This window comes from Cucurbita pepo, chromosome LG01 (assembly GCF_002806865.2).
Source record: "Cucurbita pepo subsp. pepo cultivar mu-cu-16 chromosome LG01, ASM280686v2, whole genome shotgun sequence".
Lineage (NCBI taxonomy): Eukaryota > Viridiplantae > Streptophyta > Magnoliopsida > Cucurbitales > Cucurbitaceae > Cucurbita > Cucurbita pepo.
In genome coordinates, this window is record NC_036638.1 from 9,922,473 (window position 1) to 9,945,827 (window position 23,355).

Consider the following 23,355-nt stretch of genomic DNA (forward strand, 5'->3'; position numbering starts at 1 on the left):
TACCAATTAGACTATTATCCAGTGGCAATATAATGGTTTTCACACGAACAAGTCTTGCAAAGACAAATAATGAATGATAGTACTAAAAATCAAGGGCTATTGCTTGTTGGGAGAAGCTAATCAGGAAAATTCACTCCACACTTAATCAAGTTATACAAAAGGGGAGAAAGCGACTATGCAAATATGTTGGGAAACATCTCCAAGAAAACCACAGAAATATAAATGACTTTGGGTGCTTTAGTTTGGAATACCTGTTCATCCAGTTCAGTTTAGTTGTAGCAGACACAGTTAGCTGGCAATATTTCAGCAAGTTCTAGTTTGTTAGACCATTAAGCAACACTTGGTAAGCCCACAGCTACGTATTACGAGTATACGAGATTTTTAAAAAAGTGATCTTTCCATTAATACATCTGCTTTCTTAAGATGGTAGCAGAGCATTAAAAGCTCAGCTAAGTGAAGGAAAGGGTAGCCATGTCCACCTCAAGATCCCGAATGGTTACAAATTGTCTGGAAGCATTAAACCCTGGCGGAATAAATGGATTCCACTTCGAATGGTACATCTATAATTATAAACAACTTCCTGAGAAATTTGTTGACATCCAGCATTGCCAACTAAGTTTTTCATCTATGATTGCGAGGCGTAAACGGGTATTTAAAATCAAGAGATATCCAGATGGGGCAGTAGTTCATTAAAAGGTCAAGTTAATGGCCTGGATGTCGATCATTGTGAAGCCTTTAGTATTGAGTTCTTCTCATGATCAAACTAGGATGGTTCTCACTGTTGCTCTTGCTTACTGGTTGGACACTACAAAAATAGGATACTGCTGATGTCCACATGAAACAGGGTCCAGGTTTGGGTTCTTCTCATGATCACACTCATGTGCATAAACTTCATACAGCGGCATCTAAGACCTGGTTTAATACACCATGTATTTTTCTTCTTACTATGGGTTGGAACTCAAGGACACCGATGTACAGCCCAACTATAGAATAGATGTTGTTCAAGTAAGGTTCTTTCTGTGGGATTCTGGAATTTAAATGTTATTGTTGACCACTCACAATTATACAGGACAACAGGTTCACAGATTTGAATTGTTACTGCATCCTTCTACATGATGATATTAAATATTAATATATTATTGTAACAGAAATTGTCTTAACAGTACGGATGCAATTGTCAATTGCCAAGTGGGTTGATTGAACACGGCATGAAACCAACCTATTCCAGAAAACCAAACTAAGTGCCAGATGAAAACCAATCAATATCTACCAAACTGACTCCGACCAAAACCAACCAATATGATCAGAACTGGATCAACTTATCTTTAGTACCAAAATTTATCAAATCAAACCTATTGACATGGTTCATTATTATTAAGGAATGAATACAAGGCATACAACAAAACAACCCCATAAAAGGGAGCAGCCTAAAGAGAGGGACTCCGATCAAAGCATATAAAGACCAAGCCAATTGACATGTGTTGCTCAAACCTTTTGGTTGATTATTTAAATTTTGCTTTACAGCTTTGCACTTAGAATCCTTGGCACTCTAGCTATTTTCTAGGATTCGAGTTGACTTCTTTTCTTAGTGGTAGATAATTACTAAGGAAGCATTTTCCAATCCTATTACAACTTCTATGGTGCGTAGTTCCCATTACTAGCAGCAAAGGGCAATGGTTAGTTCTTGGATGGTAGGCTCGTTAAAACTTACCACTTCATCAGCAATGAGAAGCGTTAAAACAAACTTTATGTTAGCTCAATGGCACTATTGATTGTGCCTCTTTCTAAACCTTCCTTGGCAAATATTTATGAGCTCACAAATGTTGACTGGGGTCTAATCCAAATGATCGAAAGTCCTCTCATAACAACAAACACTCCCAGTCTGGCAGTTAGGCTGAAATTGGGATTCTTGCTTGCGCCACTGCTGAGTTAAGTTCGATTGCAATTCTTGACGCGTGAGCTGTATATTTTTCCAGTATCAGTGTCCTGTAATTTACTGTGATAATTTGAGTTCTGCACCTTCGTGCTAATCTGGTGCAACACTCATGGTTTAAACACATCCTACCGATTCAAAAGTTGCTAGTATTTCTACCAAGTCCCAGTCAACTCAAAATTTCAATAGAATTTGGTCCAAGCTCCATGCTCTCTTTCTCCTAAAGAGGCATTTGCATGGAGGAGCATATCGTAATTGTTTGGTTGTGTTGTGATATAGCTAGAGTTTTCATTTCCTGTGTTTAACTTACCATCAATACTAACTAATAATAATCCAGACAATGATGAAAGCAAACTAAGCTCTACGCCATGACTAGTGATTACCATTAAGAAATCATAAAGCAGAAAAGAATTTACAAATTGCATCACGAATCATTTAACAGGTTAACCTCCACCAATTCGAACAAAATAATTACTTCAATCTTTATAAACGATCGAGGAACGCAAACACGCAATAGTTCATGAAACGATCATTAAAAAAAAACGGAGAGATAGTTGAAGAAATGAACCTTGAAGATTAGCACAAAATCAAAAACCCTAATGGTACCCGCTTCGACTGGTTTTGCTCACCTGCCGCCTGAGAGTCCTGACGTGCAGATCGGACGACCACAATACGTCAGAACCCCGCGAGGTTTAGAAATTTGAAGCTTGAAGCTATTGGGCCGCGTTAAATGATGGGCCTTCCATAGCCCAAATATGCCCATTAGAGGTAATTCTTAATTTGTTTTTTTTTTTTTTTTAATTTTAAAAATTATTTTAAATGTATTAAAGATTCTCAATTATGTTCTTTCATAAAAATAATTTTTTAAAACATAACAAAAAGTTTATCAATTATTAAATTATAAAATATTTACAAATGTTTGTCGTGAAAATAAAATATTTATAAACTATTTGTCATCGTCAAATATTTTATTAATCGCATTAATTTTTCTTCCGCCTTTGTTTATATTATATTTAATCAACAAATGTATTTTAATTAAAATATTAATTATTAAATCCAAGTTGTCCTTTCCAAATAGAGATTCAAGAATATATCTTAGATTAAATAGAGTTTGCATGACTATCAAAATATAAATAAATAAAAATAATTACAAAAAAAANGTTATAGCCCAAAAAAATATAGAAATATTTATATTTTTTGGGCTAAATTAATAAAATATTTCTTAATTTTGTATTTTATCTAAAGAGAGGTAATACTTTATTTTATCTTAAGAGTATTTCTAAACTTCTAATAATATTAAAAAATGTTTGAATACCTAAAATTTCTATAGAAATAATTTTTTTTTTTTTTATCGCCAATATATGAACGAAATCTATCAACACCTTATAGATTATCGCCACTTTATTGTTATTTTTTAAAGTTCACTAGTATTTTTTGAAATGTAATACTAACGGTAAAGTTATTGTTAGGATCGCACAACAACGCACACCCGATCAAGATGAACACAAAGAACAGGACAGAGAAAATGCAAGAAAAATTCTGGCTAAAAGTTTTGTATGCAAGGAGAACTCTAGCCAGAGGTTTTGTATGCAAGACCTTGTAGGTAAGGAAAACTTTGGTTAGAGGTTTTGTATGCACTGAAAACTCTGGCTAAAGGATTTGTATGTAAGACCTTCGTATGCAATGAGACTCTGGCTAAAGGAAGGTTTTGTATTGTTGACTTCAGTCATGTACAGTAACATAGAATACAAAATCACCTACAGAGAATACAGGAGGAACATTTCCAAAGATCTCATGTATATTTGGTTTATATCAGCCATATAACAACCTACTATATATAACTATCTATTATCGTATATAACTTTTTACTATTTACTATTTATTACATTTTTATAGTTTTTACTGTATATATATCTAGCTATTTAATATTTATGACATTTTACTATATGAAAAAATAATATAAGTTACTTTATTATTAATATGTTTATAAATGCATTTTTGATTTATCGATAAAATAATATTTTATTTAAAATAAATGTTTTTGTCGATATAAACTTATTGATGTAAAATTGAAATAATAAAAAAACAAATTAATAACTTATATTAAATTATATTTATTTTTTAGTCAATTTATTTTGACGTGAACATTTATACAATATTTTTATGGCGCATGTATCTCATATCAATATCAATTCCTTTTATTTATTTATTTATTAAGAGCCAAAGATTTTATTTATGTATCACATATCGAACTTATCTCTAAAATAAATAGATTGATTAAGCTCATCCAATAAATCTGACGTGGACAGTGGTTTATTTATTTGCATAATTTGAATTTATTTACCAAATTTAAAAGCATGATATTGTAACACGTAATTTAATAGCCTAAGTTCCCTACTAGTATATATTGTCGTTTGGGCTCGTTATGTATCGTCGTCAGCCTCACAGTTTTAAAACGCATCTACTAGGGAGAGTTTTCCACACCTTTATAAAAAATGTTCGTTCCCCTCTCCAACAAATGTGGGATCTCACTCTTATCGGTTGGCGAGAGAAACAAAACATTTCTTATAAGGGTGTGGAAACTTCTCCCTAGTAGATACGTTTTAAAACCGTGATGGACTTGGGATGTTACACGTAACGTTTCATGTCTTGGCTTTGATACTTGATGATCACGCACTACGTCCCCTGCCACATAATCACATTACGTACTTGTCTTGAACTACTTCAAACAGACCATAACTCGAGGTATTCATTTACTCCACGGATATCCGCCTCGAATGGAGCGAGAAATCTCCACTTAAATGAGAAATTAAGGAGATCACGACACTTAAATGAGGAATGAGGTTGGGGATGAGAATTGTATTTTTGTCGCTATCCCTACTTTTTTTTTTTTGTACGAGTAACATAAAGATATATATTTTCTATTATAAATTATACTTTATTTTGGATAATAACCCTTTTTTTTTTTTTTTAGGATGGTGAGAAGATAAGATGATGTCGAAATTTTGTGCGTTCGGTAGGGTAGTAGCAATCAACCTCCATAGATAAGACGATTTCTCCTAGTAACCTAGCTCGGGAATCCCTTTTCTCGTTTTCATTGTCCCGACATTTTACCTTCTATGACCACGAGTTCTGCTATTCTTCCTGATTTTAGTAAGCGTCTATTGGATCAGCATTTTCTAGATCTTCTTCATTAATGGTTTTTTCTGCGCTTTTTGTTTTCGGAGAGTTAGAGTCCCAAAAAAATCAAGGTCAAAATTATGTTATAATATTAAATTTTAATTTTTTCGAAATTACGTTAGTTGAATATTATATTATATTGTATTTTGTCTGACATGTGTTTTGTTCATATAAATAATATACGATCATTTCATCATTTCATTAAGTATAAAACTCATTTTCTTCATAAAATCGTAGCAATATTGATATGAACCAAAAGACATCAATCATACAATATACTTCAACGAAGATGTGAAGAAAAGGTTGTCAAAATTATCAAAAGATGTTTCAATTCATGCAACATTGAAGAAGAATGAAGTTTGATTGTTATAAATTTTGGGTGGGTTACAATTTAGAGTAATTTAGAGTTATTGTATTTTAAGACTTGTTATTTAATTTACGTTACATTTACATCATATCTTTAATAGTTTCATTGTTTATGAATTTGTAAGCAGACTTGGAAAATATAGTAAAAGAAGCATTTGTGCTTTCTTTACCCAATGGCTAAGTTTGTTTGCAATTCTATTTAGTTTAGGTTGCATGTAGAATCATTCAAGCTCGACATGATCAATCTTGCTTGTGGAGTGATTCGAATCTCAATCAAGTGTTATTGCGTTGAGATATTTGATCAACAAGAATCATTCAAGCTAGACATAATCGATCTTGCTTGTGGAGTGATTCGAATCTCAAACAATGTTGTTGTCTTGAGATATTCGATCAACAAAGTAATCCGAATCTTCCTTATCTTATCAAATATTTTCTCGACTTCAAAAATTTATAATATATTATGTTTCAATTCTAATTAAGAAGGAAAAAAATACAATGAATCCAAGTAATTTAAATATATATAATTAAAATATTAGAAGGATTGGTCCATGTGAACCAAAATCTTATTTAATTTTGTAATTCACACCGCACCCAATAATATTTATATCTAAGTTCCACCTTTCTTTCCCTGTTGTGAGATGGGTTTGGTTGTTGGACTATTTTTTTTAATTATGTTAAAAAAAATTATACTTATTCACAGTATATATTATATTAATAACTCAAATATCAAACATTTACAAGTCACAATGCATTATTAACATCGATTACAAACGTTAAATATTTTTAATTTTTATAATAATTTTAAAAGAAGGGTTGAGTTGTAACCCTAATTTGGAGTCGGTTGAGTTGATCCAACAAAATAATGTTATCTTGCGAACTGACCGAATTCAATTTCTTGAAAATTCAATCTAACTTCAACGGAAAAGAAAAAAAAAAACCTAATCTAACCCCAAATATTCTTAGATCATTTAAATTATTCAATTTGGAGCTTAAAGGACAAATCTGTAATTTAACTCAATAGAATCATATAAACAAATACAAATTGTTTAAAAATTTGAACAGTAATTAAGATTTAGAATGGTGTGACTGTAATTTAGAATCAAAATTTAAGTCTTTAAATCATTTAAGAGATCACTGTGACATTGCAATTTTTGAAAATACAAACTATGTGGATATGTGGATGGAGAGGGAGGGGGTTTAGCTATAACTTGGAGTTTTTGGGTGTAACATAGTTAGGCCCCCACGAGAAGAACTGGCCAGTTGGTAAACGGTGAGGCGGCAGCAAGGCCAACCTAGCTCCGACGAGAGCGGCGGCGTCAGCTGTGTGAGTCCCTTTGCCACCAGTCATGGATGTCTGAGTGAAGCCTGGGCAAAAGCAGTTGACACTCACAGACCCAAACGCACCGTATCGGTTGGCCAAAACTTTGGTGTAAGAGTTCAGCGCGAGCTTGGACACTGCGTAGTCCGTCCACACCGCGGGCCAGCCTTGGTTCGTCCATGTGCCTCTCTGCACGTCCTCCAGAAAGGCACACACAACGCCGTGGATGTCCTCCTCCGCCAGATCTTTACTCTCAAGAATCTCTTTCACTTTCATGTTCCTTACTCTCTGCAATGCAATTTAAAAATAAAAAAAAAAAAAAAAAAAAAAAAAAAAAAAAAAAAANAAAAAAAAAAAAAAAAAATTCTCAATATATATGAACACTATAATCATGTCAATCAAAGAGTTGTGAAATTTTGCTTCAGGCTTACGTCGATGGTTCCCAGCCTAGAGGTGATGTTGAGAATTCGGCTCCTGGAAGGAGAAGAGCGAAAGTAAGGCAAAAGAGCTTCGGTGAGTAATTTTGCGCCGTAAAAGTTGGTTTTCAGTACTGTTTCCGCGTGTTCTACGGAGTTCTGTTTGATGTGGTTGAATGAAACCGCAGCGTTATTAACCTGTAAATCAAAGGGGCAAATCACCACAATGGCATGTCCATGTTAATCATAAATTTTCATGGGTTTACTTTGTAATTATCCAAAAGACTTCGTAACAATGGAGAGAATATTCATGGATTATGAACTTATAATCATTCTCTAAATTAGTTTAGGAAATTTTCATCCAACATCTCCCCTCCAACAAACTACACCTTCCGAGGTTGACTCCTTTTTTTTTTTAGTTTAATCATTTTTTATTATGCTTTGACGACTTTCGACTCCTTTTTCTTTTGGAGTCATTTGGATGATTGAGAATTCTATTGACATGGGTAAGTTTAGGGCAATGACTCTGATATCATATTAAATGAACATAACTCGATATTGTCTACTTTGACCATAAACTCCAATGACTTTGCCAACCATAGTATCGAATTAGACTTTCAATTCTAAGAGTATTTAAAAATTATTAAATACTCAATTTGATAATAATTTTAATTTTTTAAAATTAAACTTTAAAATATTGTTTTTACAGATAATTTTATTTATTTTGTTATCAAATTTCCACTAGTGTTATAAAAAAATCGAGTCAAAATTAAAAAAATAAGAAAAATATTTTCTAAAAAAATTATTAGAATTTTTTTTAAAGAAATGTGAAAATAGAAAAACAACCATAAATTTCAAAAGATTAAAATCGTTGTCAAATATATATATATATATATATATATATATAAAAGCTTTCATCTTTAACTAACATTTAAAAATGTAAAATGTCCCATTTAGTTAAGTATGAAAATTCTTCGACTGAAAGTTACATTAATATAAAATCAAAATATCATTTTAATGAAAATTAAAATTTGAGATTGATTTAAGATTTTAGAACACGTCAGAAAATTAATAAATAAATAAATAGATAACTAAAAATAAAATGGTAATAAGTAAACATTATGTTTAATTTAGAAAGGCCTTAAATGATTGATTATATATTATTGTTTATAGTTTAGATATTAACACAACAGAATTGGTTGCACCGGTGACGTGACGTGACGTGACGTGAGAGAGGAATGCCAGAATTGTGCGGAATTCTAATTTCGTGTAAGTTGAGGGATGAAATTGTAAATTCAGAAAAATAAAAAGTGGTTCAGGAAGAAACAGGAGGCGTGAGCGTGAATGGAAAGTGCACAGCAGAGGCAAACGAAGTGAGTGTGCGAAAATCGACTGAGAAAATGAAAGGACGATTCATGAACGATAGATTAAGACTTACAAGAATGTCGAGGGCTTGAAAATTGGCGGTGAACCAGGCCGCGAAGGCGCTGATGGAGACAGGATCGGCAACATCGAGGCGGCGGAACAGAACGTGGAGTCCTTCATTTCGTAGCGTTTCGACGGCTTGTAGTCCTCTTGCTTCATCCCTAGCGGTTAATATCACTGTGAGTTCCGATTGCGCTAATCGTCTAACTAGGGCAAATCCGATCCCCTTATTGGCTCCGGTAACGACCGCTACTGTGTTCTTGGACCACCATCTGCACGGAAACAGACGGCGGAAGAAATTAAATTAAAAACCACAGAGCGAGGGGAGGAGGATGAAGATTTAGAAAGAGAAACAGAGGAAAAGAGATCGGAGATAATGGAGGTTGATTAATTACCTGTCGGAGACGGGAGAAGAGGAGGAGGAGGAGAGGTCGAATTCCTTGGATTCCATGGCGGAAAGTGGTGAGGGAATCTGGAATCAGGCATGGAAATCGAGAAGCGAAGAGGGGAATATAAATGGAGATAGGGAACGGGAAGAGGTTAAGTGGGAAACTGAAGAAGATAGAGAAATTGTGAGAGGTGGGTCCCACACTGCTACTATTAAACCCTTTGGAGAGGGACACAATTTTGTACGGTGAAAAGATTTATTATGCTCTTTTATTTATTTATTTTTTTCCCAAAATTATTTTATTCTTTTCAGATTAAATTAGATAGGTTTGTCTATCTAAACCGTCAAAAATTGTTCCCCTTTTTCAATCTCACACTTTTTTTTTTTTTTTTAAATCTAAATTATTAAAATATTTATTTAATAAATGTTTAAACAATCAATATGAATCCCGATTTTTTTTTTTTTTCGATTTGGTTACATCTTGTATGAAACTTAAGAGTATACCACGTCTACGAATTAGCTCTTAACGTTGCATCTCTTCCGAGACTTGTGCCCTTTATCATGACTTTTGCTCGTTGTATACTTTGATTTGCTACTGCCCAAATAACATTTCCTGCTGCGGTTTGAGCAACAAATGGTACCCCTCTTCTTGGACCTTTAAATCCACAAGTACTAGCGGAGGACTAAGAAATTACCCGACCCCGTACATCTGTAACATTCACAATTGATTGGATTTAACTTTTAAAAAATAAAAAATTCGACTAGATTTGCGAATGGACTTTTTTTTGTTAAGTCAATTCGATCAACTTAAACATCAGGTTATAATCTAACCGTGCTAAAAAAAATTAAGAATATTTGATATTTGTAATCGATGTTAGTGATTTGTTGTGACTTATAAATGTTTGATATTTGAATTTTATGAGATTTTAATTATTAATATATATATATATATAAAAGAAATGAATTTTTTTTTTAAATAATTTAAAAAAAAAATAACAACTCAACTGAAAATAAGAGAGTTGTGTTAGATTGGGTTGTGAACTCACTGAAGTTCCTTAGGTTACTGGCCCAACCAATTTAAATTTTTGAGTCAGTCGGATATTAAATAAATTAAATGATTTATTATAAAGGAAAATTAAATACAAGAACTTACCTAAGCTATTTTTTAGGTATAAATGTGCATTAAATCCATATATGTATTAAGACTATATTGAGGTTGACTTAGACTCCAAGAGACAGATTCAGACTAGCTCCTCCAAGGATAAATTAGTGACTCCAGCTTAAGTTGCTCAAGTAGGTGGCTCTACTATTGGTTTTTTTGGATTAATTATTTGAAGTATGAACAACAAGTGTCCTATGACCTTTGCATGTGTCGTGTCTTGTGAATATTTCATGTTTGTTTATTATGTTATTGTCATGATGTGAGTGTCATAGCTATGGAACTCATTATATTATGTTATGTTGTAATTATGAGATAACTATGTTATGGAATACCATATGAAATTGTTCTATGTTATGGAAAGTGTTACACCATGTTATACGCTATATTATGAGATGACATGAAAATGATTAGGTTACATATGAATGAATGATGGTATAACTTGCACATAGATACATGCTATGATTAGTACAGACACGTACACTACAATAACGTACACCATAATACTATATGCGCTCCCTTTGCTCTGTGGCATTCTAGTAGCGTGAGTGTACGTATATGAGCTCGTTTGGGGGTCTATGTGCAAGTACGTGAGTCGTGTATAGACAAGTACTACACATAAGTTTTACATGATTACACGTGATTGCATTTTGATCACAGTAGTGGGGATGACGACGTCGCAATAACGGCCATGGAACTGAAGATGGGATAGATGCGTTCACGTTGTTTGTAGTCCTGAAGTTAAATCAGAGTATTGTTTTATTTAAATTTCAGTTTATTTATTTTCGGGTATGTTGTTCTAAAAGATTTTATTGATTGCTTATGAAATATTTTAAAGGAATATTTTTTAAGAAATTGAATATACAAAAGTAAAAATTTAAGGAATTATCATATTTGTTTTTTTTTAAAAACTTTTGATCTTTCTAGAAAATATATAAATTGGAGTCCCTCGCAACAGAAATAACAATTAAAAAACAAAGAAGAAGGTAAACGTGGAGGGGGAGAGGGATTTGGTTATAAAGCGAAACTTCCTCCGCTATTCGCGACGGTGGGAAGGCAATTCCGCGATTTTCAACCATCGGTGGAAATGTGGAATTCCACACTCAGGACTCTTCCGTTGACTCAAAAGAGGTTATTCCTTTCATTCCCGCAATTGAATTTTTTCAAAACTTGCGTGCCATTCAAATTTTAATTTTAATTTTTCTTTTATTTTTTTGAGTTCGTAGTTCTTAATATATGAGATCGACTATCGAGAAGGGAAAAAAACATTCTTTATGAATGCGTAGAAACCTTTCTCTAACATATATTTTAAAAATCGTGAGAGAAAGTCCACAAAAGAGAAGCACATCGAGAAGAGAAAAAAGCATTCTTTATGAATGCATAGAAACCTGTAATTCTTAATATTTGAGATCGACACATCGAGAAGGGAAAAAAACATTCTTTATGAATGCCTAAAAACCTCTTTCTAACAGATGTTTTAAAAATCCTGAGAGAAAGTTCATAAAAAAGAAGCAAATTGAGAAGGGAAAAAAGCATTCTTTATGAATGCATAGAAACCTGTAGTTCTTAATATATGAGATCGATACATCGAGAAGGGAAAAAAGCATTCTTTATGAATGCATAGAAACCTGTAGTTATTAATATTTGAGATCGACACATCGAGAAGGGAAAAAAATATTCTTTATGAATGAGTAGAAACCTCTCTCTAAACTACATACCTTTATATCTCATATCTTTATATAAACCAAAACAAACTGAGACTTCTCTAGCCCCACCCCATGCTACCGGTAACCAACCGGATTTCCAAACCCAATGGTATACCAACAGCCTCCCAACATTCTCTTAAGACTTTTTGTAAGAGAAGATTGAACCAAGAACCTAAGTTTACTGCCACCTACAGCATCCCCTACTCATCTGACCAATGGGACTGACTACTACTCCTTGGAGGCTCTCTCAGTGGGATGTACCAAAACTTAGCTTTTATGATTAAGAGCATTCTTTTGGCAATACATAAAGTTCCTAAAGAAAGGAAAAAGATTGGCAAACCTCTCAGAGTGGGTCAATTGACAGTGCCATGCAGCAATTGTGCATATATCACCTCCCAGCCTACCCAACTGAGATGAGGACAATAAATACCATCATTGTCTAATTTATTTATTTGCAAGTTATGACCATAAACGATACATTAATCCATAATGGTGAAGGAAAAATTATATTCAGGTTTCTACCTTTCATACGAAAGCTCAGACTCCAATAGAACTAACGACAATGGAATGAATAACTTGGCTTAAACGGAACGGAAAAAGAGAAAAAGGAGACTAATTGATGGCGAATGCATCCGTTTATGCACATCCAATGGAGAAGTACCGCGGTGATACGTTATCAAAAAATAAAGACAACCACTAAAGCCTTATTTTTTTCACTTAAATTCCTTAAGAGGATAGATAGGTACTTCATGGCTCAGGTTGCATGTTTGCACATTCTTCTCGAATTGATTGGAAAAGGATTGAGGATAGATATCGTTCACCAAAGCTAGGGAATACCACCTGAAAAAAGTCATATTGGGAGTAATTAGATGCCAGAGAATTAAGTTCAACTTGTGATTATACAGAATCAGGAAATAAAAATACAATAAGATTCGCAATGGAGACATTTTCGAAAAATATAATAGGGATAATGACAAATTCAACCACGACAGTGTAATGCAAAAGGTATCTCTATTGTTGACCATGCATTGACCTGTGTTTGCTGTAAATCAAATTACGTAGTCATTCATTTGGGATGCCACGTCATTAGGGATGATGAGAAAATGGAAGCGTGAATAAGCTACATTGTGAAAGAATCATTTTCAAACCAGAGGTTGGATTTGAAATGGTGTTAAATACAGGGCTCTATCTTAAATTTACCCCAAAACTATATTAATTGAAACGAGCCTTTCTATTCGTGCTAGCAATAGGAATCTTTTAAGATACTTGTGGAGTTTATCCCCTCATGCCATACTTCCAAAGGCTTTCCTCCTTCCTAGAATCAACTATTTAAGAAAGAAAAAATGCCCTTCTTCAGGTCAAATCCCTTCGCTCAAAGACTTATGTAAATTTTCCTTGTATTGCATATAATAGAGCCCTTTCTGGTTCCTAAAAGATGCTAAGATTGAAGTTTATAAGCCATGCTAAGTCAAAAAAATGTAAGATCCTATATCTTTCTTAATTTGACTGCAAAAAGATAGAAAATGCGTGATATTTTATCTCTTGTTCAACCAACTTCAACATTAAGCATCCTACTCATTTTTCCTCCATATAGATATTATATAGTAACTGAGCATATAAGGGGGGAAAATCCATTTAAGTTTATTTAAATAACATTTCTTAAAAAAAAAAGGAAGAAGAAGAAGATGCATACCGCAATAAGCTTTCCAGCATTCTCCGGTCTTTTTCCTACTTCCAATGCAGCAGCAGCTGCAGCTCCAGAAGAAATGCCCACCTAATATTAAGTCAATGAGATAATGTCAGAAAATATACGTACACTTCAGAAGATATTGAACGAGGCTAAAAAAACAACCCCACTTTTTACAGTTAAGTTAGCTGAATACAGCACTTATTTTCTGTTTTGACATATTGTATCAGATTGATTTTTTTTTTAGAAAATCAAGTTCTAGATTGAAATTTCACGGTGGTAAAACAGTTTAAGCAAAAATAAAAAACTAAGTACTAACTGTTATAATATTACTGAATACACCTACCAGTAAGCCTTCCTGCAGTGCTAATTGTTTTGCCGTCTCAATAGCTTCTTCACTGGATATCTGCATCAGTCACTAATGGTCAGAATTTTAAAGGGAAACCTATAAGACTTTAGAGTATGTGATGCGTTTTATCCTGCCAACAATATAAAAAGGCATATCTCAGCCAACTAATTTCCAGTGCATGGTGTTGCCTTGAGGAACATCAGATTAATTTTAGTGGTAAATTATGTAAGTGTGTGCGTGCGTGCATGCCTGGTTGGAGGGTGCTAAGGAGCCTTAATTCTGCACTTGAATTAATCTTACATAAGGTTGTATGTTGCTGACAATGAAGAACTAAATATTGATTCATGAAACATTTCAATCCCCACATAGATACTTGATTAGAAGAGAAAAATGCTTGATTGAACGCATGATTGGGAAAATTGGGTAGGAGATGGACCTGTATGATTTCATCAACGACACCTTCGTCCAAATTCTTGGGTACAAAACCAGCTCCAATTCCCTGAATTTTGTGAGGTCCTGCGTTTCCACAATAATATAATGGACACCGTTATTTAGTGTGTATAAAAAAATAAATAAAGAACACATAATAATCAGTAAAAGTTAAATGGTTTTAACTTACCAGGCTTTCCTCCAGAAAGTATGTTACTTTCTGTAGGTTCAATACCAATAACCTATAGAATGGGACCAAAGAAAAGCTGTTAAACTTCAATAGCTAGGAATATTTTTTTAAAAATTATAGTAAAAGGAGGAAGAAGAAGATGAGCCTTTGAGAGAAGACTTCGACACCACCACCCCCCCCNTTAGTTTTTGTTGTTACGTGTTAGACGTAGGCTCATGCTCCAACTTACACCTTACTGTTCAACAAATTCAAATTTAAATGAAATAAATACAATGCTACTTGGAGGAAGCTAAGTGCCTAAAAACTAATGTTACCTTAATTTTTGGATTTTTCTGTTTCAGAAACCGGCCAACACCAGAAATTGTTCCACCTGTTCCGATTCCTGCAACAAAAATATCCACCTTGCCACTAGTGTCTTCCCATATCTCTGGGCCAGTTGTCTCATAGTGAACCTGCAAATTCAAGTTTATACTTCATTCAAGGCTATCCGTGGCAACAAATCCAGACCTCAATATTAAATATGATTTCGCAAACTTAGAAATAAGCAAATGCAAAATTAAGTTTTATAAAGCTATGAGTTTATGAGCTCAAAAAATCTATTATATATTTTTCAATATCAAAATTTATAATTCTCCTCGTATATTTCATTTTCTGTCCATTTTTAATAAATAAATAAATATTCAAACACTTTAGCTCCAGTGTTGAACAATTAATTGTACACTTACAAGTGTGTGACCGCATATATATTATGCTAAACTAATATTTTGCATGTATGTGATTATTTTGAAACGTGTTCAACTTGTAGCCACTAGGCTAAACAAGCACAATTGTTGGTGAATGAAACTATCCACAGTGTGTCAGACATGTTACCCAAACTTAAATGTCCATGCTTCCCAGTAAGCATAGAGGAAGAAAATTGTGGCCCCATTACTACAGATATATTTTCTTGGTTCACAGTGATCCAATGGAGTAAAAACCATATAAATAGCAAACTTTATTTAATTCTACTTGGTCTTAAATTTAAATAACCAGGAAGATCAACGTCTGTTTATGTAAGACTTTAAACTTCATACCTTAGGGTTGGCAGGATTGTCAAATTGTTGAAGCATGTAAGAATTAGGTGTCTTTTTTAAAATCTCTTCAGCTTTCTGAACTGCTCCCTTCATGCCTTTTGCTGGATCAGTTAATACAAGTTCAGCTCCAAATGCCTTTAAAAGAACTCTCCTCTCCATACTCATGGATGATGGCATTGTTAATATTAGTTTGTATCCCTTTGAAGCAGCAATAAATGCAAGACCAATTCCTGTGTTTCCACTGGTAGGCTCAACCAAGATACTCTGAAAATACACAAGAGAAACATGTTATTGAGTATCTGGGCCAGAGCAGAAGATTTTTGCACTTACATCAACCAAAAATTGGAAATATTTAGGTAAGTGTGTTTCCAAGTTCTGAAACAAATTAGTGCAAGATCCCTGTCACGGAAGGTTTACAACTAGGCGATGCTACCAGAGAATTTTGCATGCTCTGAAGTCCAATAGAGCCCTTTTTTCTTTATTTATTTCTTTCTTTCTTTCTTTCTTTCTTTCTTTCTTTCTTTTTTTTTTTTTTTTTTTTTANTTTTTTTTTTTTTTTTTTTTTTTTTTTTTACTGAAAACCCAATACAGGATTTCTTGATAATATAACTATGTAAATGCTTCAATTCCAAAAAAAAAAAAAAATTAAGATCACGATTATGATGGGAGATAGGCAATTATATAAAGATGTCATCACTTATCAGCAGTTTTGATATGTTACTGTGCAAGTTTTCTTTGTTGATATAAGTATCTCAAATGAGAAGTGCAGTTCAAATTTTTTAAATAATCATGAGAAGATCCATATTCTTAAGTATACATGACACTCAGACAGGACATTAAAACAATTCAGTCCTAATTCTAAGACAAGCTGCTGAAGAATACTGTAGTCATATTTTCAGTTACTGTTGTGGTGTAAAATGTGGTCTGAAAATAGGTTAAAAACTACAAATGCATGTGAAGAAAAGGATATAAAGTATAGTTTATTCAATAATACATTTTTATCCAAATAACAAATGTAACGAAACATAATTTTCAAGAAACACGAAAATTACGTCTCATATATACTACCTTTCCTGGTGTAATGAGTCCTTTCTGCTCAGCATCAGATATCATGCTATTACCAATCCTGAAGACATTTATTAGTACAGATGGTGAGAAGATGCAACCATTCACTGATAAGTATAAACAGTATGGCTCGCATGATCATATTAGCTTAGCTTCACGAGATAATCCATTTACAAAGACATGTAATCATCCTGCTCAATAGTTGGCCTACAGAGAAATACAGTATGTCATACAACAATTCACCACTTGACTTCCTCCTGCTATTTTTCTCACCTGTCTTTGACACTACAACATGGCTCCATTATTTCAAGCTTAGCAGCAATGTTGGCCACAGATCCCTTGACGATATTGTTCAGATAGACCATGGGAGTCTTACCTATCAGCTGCATCACAGAGAAATGAATTTTTAATGTAAAGAGACATGGGGTGAAGCTCAATCTATTTAAGCAATATAAGGGAACAGATTGACCAGATGGATTTTATTTACTATCTTAAATCCTGAATGACAGTTGTTCCTAGACAATCCTAACATGATTCACTCGGTGGCTGAAGTCTGATTGCTTCATGATCCCCAAAAAATCAGGGGGGAAACGCCAACCCAGTTAGTTTATCACTTAGTATATCAGAGAAGACTGCTTACGATTGACTTAACAGCAATCCACGAAGATCACTACAACACATTCTATAAAACTCAAAGAGTTCCTTCCTACTTAAATTAGAAAAGAGAAAATGATAAAACTATCGGTATGGCACCAAAATCACCGTAATGGAGGATGTTATCGTTTCAATCTGAAACGGTATCCACAACTATAACGCTACATCAGTGCACCACATAAAAAGTTTTGGATATCTAAAATATAATCAGTTTTCAGCATGATGCAAACCAAGCCAACTCCTAGGCACTAGCATGTTATACAAAATTGCAAGAAACGAAAAAACTGAGTTCTGAGAAAACTTGTCGAGGCATAGTTCAACAGAATGAGAATAACATAAGCATGAGATTAGATTTAATTTAGCCAAGCAATCAAGAAACCTAACATCTCAATGGCAAGGTAAATGAAAAGGCAGGTGGTCCATTAACCATCATCTTTACCTGAGTTACATCTTCGGCGATGTTGAGGCCTTCAATCTCAGTCTGCGGTTTAACAGACACCGCCTTACAAACAACAGAGACAGAAGACGAAGAGACAGCCCCATACAGATTGTTCTTCTTGGACTTAAGAGACGAAATGCGTCCCAGAGTTTGGCATCTAGAATTCGCCGAAGAATTCAAGAAGAAGACGTCTGATTTGGCGCCGGAGTTGCAGAGAGGGGAAATCAGGGAGTTGATCATAGAAGCGGAAGCCATTGGCTGGAAGGATCTACTCAAGCGCTCTCCTCCTTCACTCTATTCTCTAATCCACCAAGCAGAAATGTTCGCCTCAAGTTCACAATGACAGCCTTTACGATGTTTCCATTCGAGATTTTTTTTTATTTCTTTTTTTATTTCTTTTTTTTTTTTAAGTAATACATTTACGCTAATATTATATTTAAAAAAATATATTCATAAATTTTTAAAATTAACATTAACCATTTTTAATCTTTATAAAAAAAAAATTAGTGTCAATATATAAACGAAAATCATATATTTTAATCTCATAAATTATCTACAAATGTTCGAATGTTTCTTGAGAAAGTTTATGAATATTTTTTTAGACGTGATACTATAAGTAAAAGTATTCAAGTAAAAATTAAATTCGCTCGGGAGGATAGAAATGTCCATTTTACCCTTTGGGTCGAGGACCCGCCTTGTTTGCGGTGGAAACCTTATTTTAATGGAAAATAAGAGAGGGAGCGGAGAGAAATTATTCCCTGTATTCAACATGCCTCATTTCCTAGCTCGTGTTAATAAATAAAGGAATATATGTATTTAAAATGAAATTTAAATTTTTAGAAATATTTGTTTATTTATTATGACGTTTTTATATATATATTTTAATAGAAATTATATTAGAAAATGTAATTATTTTATGTGAATAATATAGTGTAACAATAAAAATATGTTTTATATATTTGTTAAATGTAAAAAAAAAAAAAACAATATTCGAAATTTTAAGATGTAAGAACAAAAAAAAAATCATGAATTTTAAGATTCGAAATTTTGAAATGTCTTTGTCAAAATTTTGATCCACACATTATGTGCCTTCAATTAATGAACGGTTCATGACAAAACTTAGCTTTAGGTTCGTTTTCTATCCTCCAATTCTTAATTTGTCTAAAAATAAACTTTCAACAGCAATTATATTTTTGTAAAGGAACGGACATGAATTGAGAGGAGATATTTTGTAGACCTTATTCAATTATTTGGATATTAATTTTTTTTTAATCAAAAAAAATTTTATTAAATAATGAACTCAATCAAATTCAAATTTTTATTTTTAATAAAAATAAAATATTATGTCGTAAATTATCTATTTATTTATTTTTAATAACTTAATTTTAATATATATTTTGAAAAATTACCGTCCAAATATTTAAAATTTATTTTCTAAGGGTTATTTATGATAAAAGTTACCAAATTAATTATAAATAAAACAAATAATTGTATGGTAAGAAAATTGTATATTTTTAAATTAATAATTAATTTTTATTAGTTTGATTTTAACCTAATAACTAAGTTGAATTTGGTTGTTCTGAACTTAACCAAATTCAAATAAGTTTAATCGAATCCAGATGAGTTAATCCAAATCCAAACCGAACCAATCGATCCCAACTCAAACCAAACTCTTTAGATTAAGTTGGATTGATCGAATTTTTTATAAGTTCATAATTCAACCCAAACGGCACATATACTCAAACGAACAGCACACATTAAATTGGATTGATCAAATTTTTAGCCCATATATCCTAAGATTGCGTGTGAGATCCGTTAAATAATTTGGAAATTTTAAATTCTTTTTACTCTTTATATGTGGCACATTATTATATGTATTTTTCAAATCAGAATTTGATCTACATTAAAAGCTGTCGTTCATGGATTTAGAGTATTTTGAAAACCTTTTTCTTGCTTACATACAATAAAACTTGCCTTCTAATCGACACCTTTCAATTTTTTCTTCCCTTCGCATGCATTATCCTAAAGGAAAATGGAACAAACTGGTCGTTACTCTCTGGGTTGAATATTTGCAGTTTTGTATCACCTGGTTGTTAAATGACTCGCTTTTCATCCCATTGATCCGATCTCCTACGACCATTGGTCCGATCTTCTACGACATAGACCGCTCCTACTCTAGAAAGCCAATAGTCGAAACAACAATACTTGAATGCAAATTTAGAAGAAAAAGAAGGCGAGGATCGAATACGCCATTTCAAGACTAGAAATTCTATAAACATTACAGAACAAATGCCCCTTTAATTCTTCACTTTCTCAAAGAATCTTGAAAGTGGCACGGGGCCATCGGCCTCTTCATCGTCGCTTGAAGAGTGCTTGGTTCTAGACTTGTGCTTCTTTTCCCTCTTCGATCTCTTTGATCTGGATCTGGATCTTCTAGATTCTCTTTCTTCTTCGTCGCTGCTGGATGAATCCGAGGGTGAACTTGAGGAGCTAGACTCGGATGATTTCCTCCTCGAATGCTACGACAGAAAAAGTAAAATGGACTATTTTTACATAATTTTCGGTTTCTAAAAAACGAAACGTATAAGATGGTCGACATGAGAATACTTCGATGCTATCGATATGACCATAGTAACTTGAGTGGCGTGTCGACAAGGTTCAGCAACATTTTTCAGCTCAAATTTAGCAAACAATATCAAAAATCAATATAGCAGAATGGAGCAGTAAGAGTTGTAAGAGTTGGAAAATGTCAGCACCTTTCTCCTTCTTTTGCTCCGCTTCTTTAAATCTCTGTTCTTCCTTTCTGTAATGCTAATCACTTTAGAAGATCTCATGTATCTAATTAATATCAAAATTCATCAAACGTACCCTTTTCATGACCACTCTTGCTACTAGAACAATTTCTCCCCTGAGCAAGTTTACGTGCCCGCTCAGCATCCAATTGCGCTCGATATTCTTTCATCATTCTATCTGTATCTGCTTCTAGCTCTCCCTTTTTCAACTCATCTTCCTGTAGCACCAATTGGCGCATGAAGGTGTCAGGTAAACAAGTTAATAATCATGGCAACAAACAATTCCCCATGATGTTAAACGAAGACAGATATGAAAATATACGACACCGAACAGTTGTCCGTGAAGAAGCAAAACTGCCATACTTAATGTAATCATAAGTGATTACTTTATTAGTGATAAGAAAAAGAATGTGCTGGTTATATATTGACAAGACATCAATATAATATGGTCGAGGACGGTGTGTATAATCCTCGTACGTTACCAATTATATGTTAAATACACTTGGGCAAAGAATTCGGTCCATGGAAACTTACCTTTTGCTTCTTCTTATATTCCTCCCAGGTAATCGTGTGAGACGTATTAAGGCTGGCCAAACGAGCAGCATGCCACTCTGGTGAATGAAATGAACCATCCACCTGAGACAGTCCTCATCAATAACAATAAAGGAGAAGATAATATCCCTAATATACTGATAAATAATTTAGCATCAGAATTTCAACTAATGTACAAAGAAAATATAAATAAATAAAAAATCTTACTTCATTAATAAAAGGCCTCTCATCAACCAATTATCCAGGGCTAACTTGGATTTGCTCTCCAACAGATCATATAGCCATCAAAATGAACATCCAAGCAGTGACAGAGTCAGACTACTTTATCGATGATTCATAAAGGGAAAATAACTATTTATTCTTATTCTTATGCAGGATTACGATGCTATTTCTAAACGGAAATTGCATAACTCAAGCCAATATATCACTTAAATCAAGGCATCATTAAGTATCGTTACCGAGAAGAGCTTCTTCTTGTTTCTTTAGAATTTTCAATACAAGAGAAGTAGCGACTCGATTCCAATGGCACCAGATGCAAAGGATACAGTGTTTAAAAAAAAACTAAAGCTAGATAAAGAAAAGTATGAACTCAGAATGAGTATAATAATGATAACAAAGGATATGAGAAAAACAATCCTTCCCAATAAAATGTCAGACTTTACAGTCACGATATCGAAAACGAGAAAGTGATGCAACAGAAATGCCGGGGAGGGTGGGGAACGACACCCGGCGCTAATTTGTAAGATTAAGAACCCCCCCGAGTGCCCCAAGAAAATATTAATCAATACTACAACAAAGAAACCACAAAATGTCACCTTCTCAAAATATTCTTCTATTCGCTGCGAGACTTATATGTTTTGTGGAACCTAGGGAAAAGAAGAATGCAATAGATATATATGCTTTTAATCGATAAAACATTATACAAATCCAAAAAATCAAGTAAACTTATCATGAATCTACAGCTAAACTGACATTTTATTACATTCAGAGACCCATTGAGTCTACTAAAACAGAGTAAATAAAATTGATTGATTATAAACTTCCCTAGCATGAAAATGCCACCGATCGAGATGGTATAAAATTGAACATCACGAGAGCGATTTTTCAATTATGACAGTCTCAAGGAAAGTGACTAAGCAGGGGTAGTAGTGTGGAAGGGTACAAACCATTCCATCTTCAATTTCAACCGGCCCAGCCGAACTTGAGGATCCCAGCCTGGCTTTCTGCATTGCTTTGTATGCTTGGTTCTTACCCATTTTGAAATACGGCCAGGCAAGAAATCTGAGAAAAAATCATAGAAAAGATCCAACAACGTACAGACACTTAACGAAGATCGAAAATAAATTCCAAAAAGATACAAACACAGAGTATTAAAGATAGTAAAGACAATTAAATAGGATAAAGTTCTTCTAGACTCAGAACTAATAAAGATATTGATGCTTCATGTATAACACCGCCCTCCCCTCGAGTCAATTCAGCTCCTCACTTTCACTTGGGAGAGTGCACGGAATCTAAAAGAAAATTATGAACATTGTGCAATTTGTTGGTCATTTCCTGTCAGGTAGTTTTTCTTCCTACGAAATTTTTCAATATATTTGCAATGCAAACTTAGTTTTACACGAAAATAATAACAATTTGGACATAAATCTATGCAATGACTATAAAGATTCGAGATAACTTCTTATACCGAACAGACCAAGCACAATAAAGACCACAAACACCCGACACTAACTGAATTCAAGAACACGCTTTAAAAATAATATCACTCAATCTCCCAGAAAATTGGAACCATGAACGAACAACAGATGAAGTTGAAATGCAGCCAAGAAAATCGGCCTTTAGGTGCAATTTCTTAAGAATTGATAATAGAACCAAAGAAAAGTGAAATTCACAAGACTTGAGAAGCTACCAAATCGAGATTGTGTAAAGAATGCGAACCTGAACGTAAACCCTAGAGGGTTCTTCAAATGCAACCGGCAATCGGAGTCGCCAGACTCGAATCTGAAAATTATCCCGACACCGATTTGCAAATCTAACCCTAATCTCAACCCAAACAATAAAGATAAAAAGTTCAAACTAGCCGAAAACAAAACTACTCGTACATAATACTGCTAATATGTTACTAATATAGTATTCATACACTATTGTCGACATATCAATAATATAATACTCTATAAAATGGTCGCACGGTTGGGGAGTATTTTGAGTTAATCCGTATAGAGTTCCACCCCAAC

At 33.5% G+C, this 23,355-nt stretch overlaps 3 protein-coding genes across 3 annotated transcripts; all 3 read right to left on the minus strand.

The window, feature by feature from the left end:
* Positions 1-6,562: 6,562 nt before the first annotated feature.
* On the minus strand, positions 6,563-9,180 carry LOC111801381 ((+)-neomenthol dehydrogenase-like). Its single transcript, XM_023685400.1, has 4 exons — positions 9,034-9,180; positions 8,652-8,910; positions 7,229-7,411; positions 6,563-7,085 (listed from the first exon to the last, which is right to left on the minus strand). Exons 1-4 carry the CDS (start codon positions 9,087-9,089, stop codon positions 6,681-6,683), a joined length of 903 nt encoding a protein of 300 aa, XP_023541168.1. The 5' UTR covers positions 9,090-9,180; the 3' UTR covers positions 6,563-6,680.
* Positions 9,181-12,305: 3,125 nt separating this feature from the next.
* On the minus strand, positions 12,306-18,126 carry LOC111796582 (cysteine synthase, chloroplastic/chromoplastic). Its single transcript, XM_023679274.1, has 10 exons — positions 17,778-18,126; positions 16,958-17,067; positions 16,688-16,745; positions 15,620-15,883; positions 14,861-14,998; positions 14,547-14,598; positions 14,364-14,443; positions 13,925-13,984; positions 13,585-13,665; positions 12,306-12,731 (listed from the first exon to the last, which is right to left on the minus strand). Exons 1-10 carry the CDS (start codon positions 18,030-18,032, stop codon positions 12,639-12,641), a joined length of 1,191 nt encoding a protein of 396 aa, XP_023535042.1. The 5' UTR covers positions 18,033-18,126; the 3' UTR covers positions 12,306-12,638.
* A 1,694-nt stretch (positions 18,127-19,820) lies between these two features.
* LOC111796592 (protein FAM133-like) lies at positions 19,821-23,216 on the minus strand. Its single transcript, XM_023679285.1, has 6 exons — positions 23,060-23,216; positions 22,288-22,402; positions 21,104-21,205; positions 20,646-20,787; positions 20,534-20,580; positions 19,821-20,296 (listed from the first exon to the last, which is right to left on the minus strand). Exons 2-6 carry the CDS (start codon positions 22,375-22,377, stop codon positions 20,075-20,077), a joined length of 603 nt encoding a protein of 200 aa, XP_023535053.1. The 5' UTR covers positions 22,378-22,402; positions 23,060-23,216; the 3' UTR covers positions 19,821-20,074.
* Positions 23,217-23,355: the final 139 nt, after the last annotated feature.